At 55.9% G+C, this 12,097-nt stretch overlaps 1 protein-coding gene across 1 annotated transcript in view; it reads right to left on the reverse strand.

Moving 5' to 3' along the window:
- IGSF21 (immunoglobin superfamily member 21) overlaps window positions 1–12,097 on the reverse strand; it is a 40,272-nt gene that overhangs the window by 3,524 nt on the left and 24,651 nt on the right. The window contains exons 3-6 of the mRNA XM_027693188.1: window positions 6,206–6,327; window positions 1,891–2,009; window positions 972–1,087; window positions 258–705 (exon numbers count right to left, since the gene is read on the reverse strand). Coding sequence (XP_027548989.1) covers window positions 258–705; window positions 972–1,087; window positions 1,891–2,009; window positions 6,206–6,327 — 805 coding nt within the window. The remainder of the gene's footprint in view (window positions 1–257; window positions 706–971; window positions 1,088–1,890; window positions 2,010–6,205; window positions 6,328–12,097) is intronic.

The following is a 12,097-nucleotide window of genomic DNA, read 5'->3' on the forward strand; positions in this document are numbered from 1 at the left end:
CAAAAGAAAGAAAAAAAAAAGGCAAGAAAAACAAAACAAAAAAGGGGAAAAAAGAGAAAAAAAAAGAAAAAAAAAGAAGAAAAAAGAAAAAAATAAGAAGAAAAAAGAAAAAGAAGAAAAAAGAAATAAAAAAGAAAAAAGAAAAAAAGAAGAAAAAAGAAAAAAAGAAGAAAAATACAATAAAAGTGAAAAAATGAAAAATTTGCAAAAAAAAAAGTGTTGCAAAGCCAAGAAACCCCCCCAGCCTGGCCACTTACCGAGGGTCACCTCGGACTGCATGGGCATGGAGAGCGCCGGGTGCTTCACCTCGCAGCTGAACAGGGCCTCGTTGTCGATCTGGGGGTTCAGGGTCCAGGTGAGGGTGGCTCTGGCCTCCACGGTGCCGTCGCTGACGGGCGCGTGCGTGTGCCGGAAGTAGTAGATGGGCTCTGCCACGTGCACCCAGCGCGGGAACTCGCGGCTCACCACCGTCTCGGGGATGGGCTCCGTCACCGCCTCGCGCTCGGCCGCCAGCCCCCGCGGCGGCTCCGCCGTGCCCAGGGCTCGCCCGACCCCCGGCTCGCTCTCGGCTGCCAGCGATTTGGGCACCTTGGTGTCGTCCAGGTCGCGGTGCAGGAGGTTGCGGGGGGCCCAGCTCCCGGCGCCGGCCGGCGGCTCCGGCAGAGGGGTGGCCTCGATGGGCTCCCCGTCCCGCTTGAAGTACACCTGTGCGGGGACACAAAGGTGGTGATCCCGGCGGGGACATCGCCGGCATCCCCTCGGGTGGCTTTGGAGGGAGCCCCTTCCCCAGGTCCCCGTGGGAAGATGCTGCAGGGTGAGATTTGGGGACCAGCAGCCTTAGGAAACAGCCCTTATGTTACTTTTGCCCTATAAAAGCAGCACGTATATAGGATATATTTTAAGTATTCCTGGTTTTATGATGATTTCAGGTATCCCTAGGAGGGGTAGCCCTCCCAGGGGGCTCAGCTCACCAGGGGGGCAGGTTTCCCTCCGGACACCACACACACCAGGGTGAAGTTCTGGGCCTGGTAGCGGCTGAACGGCGCCGGTGTGTCGGCGGCGAGCACCGAGATGGACGTTGGGGGGGCTGCCGGGAGCAGAGCCGGGTGTTGGCGCAGTGTCCTCAGCACCCACCCATCTACCTACATCCCCATCCTCATCCTCATCTCCCTCCCTGTCCCATCCCCACCTCCATCCTCATCCCTGTCCCCATTCCCATGTTCATCCTCACTCCTGTGTCCACCTCCATCTGCATCCCATTCCCTATCCTCATCACTGTCTCCATCTTTGTCCCATCCCCATCCTTGTCCCATCCTCAACTTCATACCCATCCTCATCTCCATGGGCATCCTCGTCCCTCTCCCCACCTCCCCCTGATCCCCATCCTTATTCTAATTCCTGTGCCCATTCCCATGGCCATCCTCCTCCTCACGTTCATCCCATTCCCCATCCTCCTTCCCCTCCCCATCCTTGGCCCATTCCCATCTTCCAACCCATCCTCATCCCCACGGGCATCCTCATCCCTCTCCCTATCCTGTCCTCATCCCCATCCCGAAACCTGGATCTTCATCCCTCTCCTCATCCCCATGTGCATCCTCCTCCCTCTCCCCATCCCCATCCCCGTTCTAATCCCTATGCCCATTCCCATCCTTGTCCCCGTGTTCATGCCATTCCCAATCTTCCTTCCCATCCCCATCTTCATACCCATTTTCAGCCTCATGTGCACCCTCATCCCTTTCCCCATCCTGTCCCCATGCTCATCCCCATTCCTGTTCTCATCCTCACCCTCATCCCCATCCCCCTCCCCAACCCTGAGGATGGGAAAAGGAGCTCAATCCCTGCTGTCCCTTGGCCCTGAGGCCCCACAGTGTTTCCCCTGTGAACTCTCACCCATCACGTTGAGGAACACGTTCCCGGAGGCCAGGACCACCTTCTCCCGTGTGGCTCGGTCGTAGATCCCCACGTGACACTCGTAGGGCCCGTTGTCCGAGATGCGAACCTCAGGCAGGCTGAGGAGGACACACAGGACTCACCCTCTGCCCTGGCCTCATTTTCCCTGGGGATGGAGCGGTCGGCACCTGGATATCCAGGCCTTGGATGGGGCTGCTCCTCCCCGGCGACGGGGATCAATAAACTATTAGTAAATGCCCAGGCTGCGGGAGGGAGCCCTGTAATGCAGTTTAGCAGCTGGAGTTTACTGGCCCTGACAGCTCCTCCGAGGGGAAGTAATTGCATTATTGAAAGGAGACGTGGATGGGAGGGAAAGGCACCGCCGGGAGCAGAAACCCGTGACCACGGACATCGAACGCCTGTGGAATGCTGACGGAAGGAGCTCAGCCCCAGACCTTCCAGGCCACCCCACCACAGCAAAGTGGGCGAATAAAAGCATCAAAAGCCCAAATTCAGAGCGAACCCAGAGCACCCATCGATCAATCTTTTATCTAGAGGCTTTCTGTGGATCTTGGAAAAACAGGAGAGGAGGAGTTGTGGAAAGGATCGCTGCTACTGGAGGTGGAAATGCTTTGCTGGCTGCAAAGGAGCCACTTTGCTGACTGGCAGCATCCGCCTCCCCAGTGGGCAGCATCTTCCCACCTCACTGGCCAGCTGCATCCCACCCTGCTGGTCCTCAGCATCCCACCTTGCTGGTCCTCAGCATCCCTCCCTGCTGGTCCTCAGCATCCCACCCTGCTGGTCCTCAGCATCCCACCCTGCTGGTCCTCAGCATCCCACCTCGCCAAATTGGCAGGATCCCTCTGTGCCAGTTGGGACCATCATCCCACCTCACTGGCTGGCAGCATCCCACCTTTCTGGTTGGCAGGATCCCACCCTTCTGGTCCTCAGCATCCCACCTTTCTGGTTGGCAGGATCCTGCTTTGCCATCTGGCAGCACCATCCTGCCTCACCAGCTGGCAGCCTCCGACCTTGCCAGTCGGCAGCATCACCCCACCCCCCCAGCTGGCACATCCCACCCTGCTGCTCTGCACCATCCCACCTTGTTGGCTGGAAGCACCATCCCACCTCCCCGTGCAGGAACATCATCCTGCCTCCCCAGCAAGCCACCTCAGTGGCTGGGAATGTCGTCCTGCCTTCCCAGTGACCAGCAACCCACCTTACTGGTGACCAGTATCCCACCTCACCAGCCAGCAGGATCCCACCCTGCCAGCTGGCAGCATTCCCCCTTTTCCAGTTGATGTCACCATCCTCCTCACTGGCGGCATCATCCCACCTCACCACCCGGCAGGATCCCGCCATGGCATCAAGGGTGGGAGCAATTCCCTCCTGGAGCACCCAGCAAGCCACTCCCAGTTGAAGGATCCCACTTGGTGGGCACCTCACGGGGTTTCCCCATCCAGGGGCAAATCCGGCGCTGCTTTCCCGGCTCCTTCCCACCAGCCCCTGGCTGCCTTCCCACACCTCCTCCTCACACCCGAGCCCCCGCCAGCACAAACAAGCCCCCGTCGAAGTGAACAGTCACTTGGCAGCTCCTTTTAATGGTCACGACGCTTTCAACTGAGCCTCCACCATCTGTTCCAGCCTCTAATTATCCATGTTCGGAGCAGGAAATCACCCACCCACCCCCTCCATCAGCAGCACGAGGAGCAGGTTTGGGCCCCACCAAGCTGGGGACCAGCTCCAGACCAGTGGCTGCTCCTCCCTGTGAAGGAGCCCTTTGGATTTGGGTGTAAAACAGCCCTAACTGGGTCAGTCTGATGTTCCCAGGGACGGCAGAGAGGGAACCACCCGCCCTGCAAAGGCAAAGCGCTGCCTGGCGTGTCCTCTGCGTCCTCTAAGCACGCTGGAAATAAGGAAAGAAAATTATATAGATATTCATGAAGAACGTCTGCTGCGACGAGGGTGGGATTTTAATCAGAGGAAGGGAAAAAAAACCCCAAACTGCAGGATTGGATATTGGATATCTCCTGGCTTTGCTCTTCACATCTGAGCGGGCGGCGTTCAAAGCCGGGATGAAAAGAGGCAGCTCCGCCAGCCCTCTGTGCTGTGCAGATAAGGGCTGTGCCACCCGGGATAACGCTCCGTGGGACAGCTCCGACGTGACCGTGCCATGACAAAGATTCCCCCCAAAATAATTAATAAATAGGGGAAAATACAGAATGACAGGGAATGAGTGGATACAGCCAGGAAACGATTGACCCATCACCAAACCCTTCCTGATATTGCTCCTCTTCTTCAGTAAAGCCCCAAAATAAGGCACGGCCCCCTTCCCCCCCCCAGAAAAAAAGCCAATGATTTGGAAAACAAGCTCTTTTCATACCCTCTGAGAAATATCTCCTTCTCCCTAGGCAAGTGGCTGTTTTCCTCTGAAAAAAAAGGCAACTCCATGAAAAGATTTCACCGCCAACATCCCCGGCTCCACGGACGATTTGCCGGCGCCGTGCCGACAATTACCGAGCCTTTTAAGTGCTTGGTCCTAGGGCGGTGAAATTTTCTGCTCACAAATTCTATTAGTTCTACAATACTCAGTGAAAGGGAGAAAAACGGAGGGTTTGGAGACAAAAAAAGGCAGCTGCTTTTCTGCGCCAGGTGGGCGCAATGTGCCGTGACCGGGTGAACGGGGCCTGTCCTTGTCCCTCGCTCAAGGGATGCTCCGGCTCGCTCTGTGCACAGGGAATGTTTTATTCCCCGTCCCTCGCTCCAGGGGTGCTCGTGATCCCTTGCTGTGTGCGGGGAATGTTTTAATCCAGTTTAATTCCCCAGTTTTCCCGGCGCTCCCAGCTGGAGGAGAGCGACGGCCAAACCCGGCACCGAGCAAACCCGCCGGGTTTACGGCAGGAAACACGGCAGCAGAGTCAGGGAATGTGTAATCCCTCCGTGGAGCTGCCAAAACGTTCTCCAAACAGTAATTAGTCGTGTCAGGAATTTGTACAACATGTGAGCAAGCGGCTGAGCGGAGCCGCGGGTGCACGGGGAGACAAAACGAGGGAGTGCAGCCTCTCCAGAGCAGCTCCGGAGCAGCCTCTGCTCATCCCCTGAGAATATCCTGAGCACCCTCTGACCCTCCTGAGCATCCTCTGTGCAACCCCTGAGCATCCTCTGACCCTCCTGAACATCCTTATGAGCATCCCGAGCACCCTCCGACTCTCCTGAGCATCCGCTGTGTAAGCTCTGGATCCCGCACCTCTCCTGACCTTCCTGAGCATCCTCTGAGCAACATTTGACCAATTCCTGACACTTCTGAGCAACCCCTGAGAATCCTGAGGATCTCCTGACCTTCCTGAGCGTCTCCAGAGCATCCCCTGAGCAAACCCTGAGCAACCTCAGAGCATCTCCTGACCTTGCTGCTCCTCAGCTGAGCATCCCCTGAGGAACTCCTGACCCTGCTGAGCAGCACCTGAGCATCCTGAACTTCTCCTTGGCCTCCCCTGAGTGGGGCCTGAGGATCCTCCTGAGCAACCCTTAAGCAACCTGAGCATCCTCTGAGCATCTCCTGAGCAACCCCATAGTATCTCCAACCCTGTTTTCCTGCCCTTTCTCCACTCTAAATCCACATTAATTCCCACAGCCATCTCACATACTGGCTTATAATTAAAAAATAACTCCGAGTGTAGTAGAAAAAACCAGCAAAAAACTCCCCCCAAAAAATCAAATTCCAAAGAATTAGAAAGGATTTCCCACTTCGCACCTGCTCATCCGATGGGATGAGCTGTGCCAAGCCCTTTCCAACCCTTCCACGGACATTTGCAGGTGCAAACCATCACCTCACTTGAGGAAATTACTATTTTCCCCACCACACACGGAATTTTTATTACCCCACGCTGGGAAAAAACGAGCTTTGAAATCCGATTAGAAAAATCTAATTTAAAAAGGAAACAAGGGGGGAAAAATAAATGGGGAAGGATAAATACTTCATCCTGGGTTCTTTACCTTGAATTAAACCTCCCCTGACCTTTTTTCCAAGCTCCAGTTTTGTTTTTATAACAGTGGCAATAAAGCAAGTGTGTAATTAGTAATAAAACTGACACTCCTGCAAGTGATTTCACACTTGGAATAAAAGCAAAGAGAAGCTTCTGTGCCTGGTTTATATATAAATATAGACTCTTTTTTTCCCAATTTTCCCAAGCCTTGTATTTCTTTGCCCTTTTTCACCACAGAGACACACCGTGGCCGTTGCCTTAATCCCCTCAACTGCCCCAAAATGGGGAAAAATTCCTAAAAATAGGCATTAAAATAGACATGAGGGACTCACCGTACGGTGGACTGGTAGACCAGGTCCTCCCTCTTCCGATAATTCTCCATCTGGGAGAAGTTGGTGGAGAACATGGCATCGAAGGTGAAGATCTTCTGCTTGATGGTGCCACCATCAGTGACCTGTGTAAAACAATCAACCCCATTTATGAGATGCCCATGGGACAATTTTGGCAATTCCAAGCAGCTTTGTGACCACTTTTTAATATTTGTAAGGTTTTTATTCTTAATATTTTAAAATTTTTATTTACATTTAAATATAGTCATGATAGATACTTTCAATGTATTTATTTTAAAATGCTTACTAAATGCATTTTAACATTTATAATAGAATTGTTTTAATTTTTATAGAGAGAATCACAGAATCATTTGGGTTGGAAAAGCCCTCCCAGCCCATGGATCCCCCCTGTGCCCGATGCCCACCTTGTCCCCAGCCCAGAGCACTCAGTGCCACAGTCAGGCCTTCCTGGGACACCTCCAGGGGTGGGCACTCCAAACCTCCCTGGGCAGCCCCTGCCAAGGCCTGACCACCCTTTCCAGGGAGAAATTCCTCCTGATGTCCAACCTGAGCCTCCCCTGGCACAGCTGGAGGCCGTTCCCTCTCCTCCTGTCCCTTGTTCCCCGGGAGCAGAGCCCGACCCCCCCGGCTCCCCCCTCCTGTCAGGGGGTTGCAGAGCCAGAAGGTCCCCCCTGAGCCTCCTTTGCTCCAGGCTGAGCCCCCCCAGCTCCCTCAGCCGCTCCTGCTGCTCCAGCCCCTTCCCAGCTCCGTTCCCTTCCCTGCACACGCTCCAGCCCCTCCGTGTCCTCCTTGTCCGGAGGGTCCCAGCGGTGCCCTCGGGGCTGGAGGTGCCCCGGCCGTGCCAGCACAGGGACGGGCCCTGCCCTGTTCCTGTGCCCCCCCTGGGCCGGGCCCAGCCCGGGGCCATCGGCCTCTCGCCCCCCGGGCACACCCGGGTCGTGTCCGGCCGCTGCCACCGGCACCCCCGGGGCTTTCCCGGCTTTCCAGCCTGGAGCGTTCCAGGGGTTTGTCCTGACCCAGGTTCAGGACCCGGCACTTGGCCCTGTTGACGCTCCCCCTTGTCCCTGGATCCAGCCTGTCCCGACCCCTCTGCAGAGCTCCTGCCCTCCGGCACATCCACATCCCCCGGATTGGGGTTGGCCGGGAACTTCCCGAGGGTGCCCTCAATACTTTTATTGAATAACATCAATAAATATTTTTTATTCATTTATCATTAAAAGCAAAATCCACACATTTCCACCCAGTTATGGCATCACCAACTCCTGTGTCCAGCTGCTCACTGGGGTTGGGATTTTTAAGGGGAAAAAGGCTCTTTTTAGGTCTGGGGAGGACTCATTCCTCCCCTGTGTCCCACAGTGCCTTCAGATTTACTTGCCCTTCTTCTGAGGAGGAATTTTAGCAGAAAATTAAGAAGGAAAAGGCAGAGGAAAGCAATGCAGGAGGAGATGTGTATTTGGGGGCTAAACGAGCTCAGCTCAGTCCCTCAGAGGGTTAAAATAGTTATGTTTTAAAGCAAAGCAGGTGCAGAAGAAGATTTTGGGGTTCAATGCCCCAAATCCAGCATCTCCTGGGGACAAGACCCACTGACCCCACCCAACGCATCTCTCCCACTTGGGCAAAACACTTTGATTCCAGATTTCCTCTTTTCCACCTTTTTTAATGGTAAAAAAGAAGAAAAAAATCTGTCACTAAAACCATCTCTTCAAATTTATTCGCCCAGGCTGAGGCTTTTATTGCAACGAAAATACACGGGCGTGGGATAAAGAAGTGCGGGAGGAATTATCGGAGCTGTAAATCTCCGTCCTTGGGAACGAGGGGAAGTTTTCAAGGATACATCTGATTTCCCCTGACTCGTATTTACACCCCGGGGTGAGTTTAAGGAGAAACCTCAGAGCCGCTCCTGGATGGAGAGGTTCTTTGTGTATCATCTCCAAGGATTTTTAAGGATTATTTTAGGGATGCAACAAAGCTGTCGGGAAGGAAGCTCTGGGAACGGGGGGAGGTGGATGTGACACCCCCGGATCAGCCACAGGAGTTCCCCGGCACATCTGGGCAGATGTGGACAAACCATCAAGCTCCGTCCAAGGACAGGAGTGGGAAATGCAGCTGGAAGTCGTTCGTGCCACGGCTCAACCCCCCTCCCGGGGACCCCCGGCATTCCCTGAGGATGCACAGCAAGGGAAGATGCGGAGCCTGGTCGCGGGGGGATTACAGGCAGTTAATAGACTCCCAGGAAAAGGCACACGGAAAATAGTCTCTCTCCGGGGATTAGACCTACTTTCAGCCTTTTATCTGTGCCCTGGGGTCATTTTTTTGGAGAGGAGCTCCATATAAAGTTGCTGCTAAACCCCCAGGGGAGTGGGAGCGGCCAAGCCCGATGCTTCCCGCTGGGAACAAGAAAGGATGATAATTGGGCAGCATCGGACGGCGACTGCCCCAGATTACATCTCCACATCAAGGGGTGTGAGGAAAAGGGGCACGAGGAGAGGAAATGCACATTTAAAGCACCGGAGCCGAGCTCAGACAGCCCGAGGCTGCCTCCTGCATTATTTATAAATCCCAAGAAAAATCTTATTCCTGACAAAAACCAGGCGACTGCCACAGCACAGGGAGGCATTAACCTCCTGCTCCTTCCTGCTGTCGCAGAGGCAGCTCCCTCCTGCCGCCCTCACCTCGCTGGTGACCCGGCCGTTCGCTGCCCCCAAAATACATCGGCCCCATTAATATCCCCGGAGCCTCTGGCCGGGATGCCCAGCGGGTTCAATAGGCATCGGCAAGCGATGGATGCAGGATCAAGGGGATGGGGGGAGCGATTTTGGAGGGCAAAATAGGTTGTGAAGTGACATCACCGGGCTCTGGTCCAGGCTCAGTGTCCTGGGGCTGCATTGACACCCCTTCTCCAAGCAAATGGACGAGCACTTGCCATGGAAAGAGGGAAAATCCCCTGGAGGGGCTGCAAGGGGTGACTGCAATGCCCGAGTTGTTTAGGGGAGAAGCACCGGGGTCTGCAGTGTCCAAGTCCTTGTCACAGCACTGGGAGAAACTCATCCTGCTGCAAAACTCCTTTTTTAGCTTTTTTTCTGACTCCCTTGCCCATCCCTTTGAGGATCCACATTTAGCTCAGCTGGCTGGAATCCACCCTCCCATCCCGAGCTTGCTGGACCACCTTGCTCAGAGCCACCAGCATCAAATTCACCATCCAAAAATCCAGATTATTTGATTTACTTGCCCAAACCCAGGTGGTTTGACCCCAAAATGCACACCATGACCCTTCTCCATCCCCCAAAAGGCATCACTTGGTACCCCCTTCTCCAACATCCCTAAACCACAGGAATGACCAAATGATTATGACAAGTGGGTTGTTCAATTTTTGGAGGCACATCCCGGCCTTCCCGCTGCCTCCCCGGAGCAGGAACGATGCCCTGGTAATAGAGAGCTCAATAAACTGCTGCTGCTCGTGACCTTCTCTCCCTGCCTGAACATGAGGAATTAAAGGAGTTCCCCATCCTGACACTTAAATTATCATCTCGGAGGCGCGGAGACAACCCAGCCGGGCGAGATGAATGGCACGAGTCAGACCTCTCGCAGCTGCAGGCCCCAAAATCTCTCCATCAGCAGCTTTGCTCAGCTTTTAGGGAATTTCTCCACATCCATAAAACTTGAGTTTTCCCCCAAAGGGAAGCAAGTGTGGAAATCAGAGGCACAACCACTGGACAATCTGGAGGGGGATGCAAATTTCGGGGAGATGTTTTCCAGGAGTGAGGGGTGAAAAGCAGTGTCCCGGTGCCTCCTCCCGAGCATTCCCAAATTTGCCGAGGCTCTGGGCTTTCCCAGCAGCACCGAACGGCACAGGAAGGGTTGGAACAGCCTCAGCACATCGTGTGCCCTTCACTTGGCCCCTGCACCTGGTGTGCCCCCTCCCCTGGAGCCGCTGCTGCTGCGAGCAGGGACTTTATCCCTGTCACCAGCAACAATTCCCGCTGGAGCCCCGCGGGAGGCGCCGGCCGGGCTGGAATGTCGCCGTTCTCCTAACGGGCACCGGCAGGGGAGGGGGGCTGGAATGTCTCCCTTCTCCTAATGGGCACTGGCAGGGGAGGCCCCCGCGGGGACGGGGCTTTGTCACCGTCGATCAGGAGGCTCCGAGCGGTGCCACCAACCGCGGGATGCGCCGGGAGCCACCGGCCGGGGGGAGCACTTGGAGCCTCCGCGGGCTTTGCCAGGCAGGGACCGGCCTGGAGATCCCAGACGGAGTAAAGGATTTGTAATCCCTGTGCACTGAGGGTGGGGTACAGAGAGCAGTGACCTTACACCAGGGATACTACAGAGAGCAGTGATTTACACCATGGATACTAGAGAGAGTAGTGACCTTACATCATGGATACTACAGAGAGCAGTGACCTTACACCAGGGATACTACAGAGAGCAGTGGCCTTACACTATAGGTACTCCAAGGAGTAATGCCTGTGCATCACGGGTGCTACAGTGAGTACGGCACATACCCCATGAGTGCTGTGGAAATGCTCCCGCACCACGGCTACTCCAAGGAGCAGTGCCCACACATCATGGCTACTCCAAGGAGCAGTGCCCACACATCATGGCTACTCCAAGGAGCAATGCCCACATACCATGGCTACTCCAAGGAGCAATGCCCACACACCAGGGATGCTCTGGAGAGCAATGCATTTGCCTGTACACCACGGATACTACAATGAGCAACGCCCGTACAGCACAGGTACACGGGGAACACCCGGACACCGCGGATACCACCAGGAGCAAGTGCAGCGCGGGTGCTCCAGGGAGCAGCGCCCGTGCCGGGTACCGCGGACAGCACCGCCAGCGCCCGCGCCGAGTTATTTTTCTTCTTGCTAATTAGACTGAGCACCAAACTCTAATTAAGGGAGGCAGAATATCTGCTCCCGGCCCCGCGGGGTCCCCTCCGTGCCCGCTGTCCCTGTCACACCCCCCGGGCCGGTGGGAGCCCCGCGCCCCGCCGGGGACCGCTCCTGGCCCTCGTCTGACACCAAACCCCGCGCTCCCTGCAGTTCCCGGGCTCCCCGAGCCCCCGGCTGTGAGGACAGCCCGACTGCTGCCGGCTCCGCATTCCCTGGAATTCCCAGGCTCCCCGAGCCCCGGCTGTGAGCACAGCCCGGCTGCCGCCGGCTCCGCTCCCTGCCCTGCCAGATGTCTGCGCAGAGCCGCGGCGGCGACTCGCAGGATTTCCCCTCCCTCTCCTGCTTATGTGTTTTGGTTTTTTTTTCAGAGCTCTGCACTGCTGCAAAGAGTCCTCCTCTCCCTCCCCGGCCCCGCGCGGCGTGGCAGTGACCATACTAATCAGGTCTCGAGTGCGACCCCCGAGACTCCAACCAGCAGCTCGGCACCTCCGGGGCCCCGCGGCCTCATTACGAGCTCGTTTGCGCGGCCGGCACCGCCCCCGCCTCCGCTTTTGGGCACTCGCCTGATGTGCAGGAGCTGCAGCCCCGTGTTCGCACATGTTCTCGGGCACATCGCACCTTCCGGAGGTGCTGTGATGGTGCTGGGGGGGTGGATATTAATTAACACCTCTGCAGAGGTGCGGGTTCCTCTTCAGGCAGCCAAAAGCCCTTTTGCTCAGCCCAGCTCTCCTTGACCCTCCTGTGGGTTTGTGGCTCCTGCTGAGGGGGTTTCTGACCTCAGGAAGAGGTTTCCCTGGCTGCTGGCCCTGCCCAGCCCTCAGCCACGGGCTTCCCGGGAGGATTGTTGGAAGGGGGGTCTGGAGGTGTTGGTTTGCAGTTTGGTGCTTCTTGGGGGGGTTTTGCCCATGGTAAACTGCCCCTCCCAGGCCTTGGTCTGCACACCCTGGGGGGTTCTGCACCCACCCAGGGGGGTATGGATGCA

Source organism: Neopelma chrysocephalum, unplaced genomic scaffold (assembly GCF_003984885.1).
Source record: "Neopelma chrysocephalum unplaced genomic scaffold, ASM398488v2 Primary Assembly neopelma1_90, whole genome shotgun sequence".
Lineage (NCBI taxonomy): Eukaryota > Metazoa > Chordata > Aves > Passeriformes > Pipridae > Neopelma > Neopelma chrysocephalum.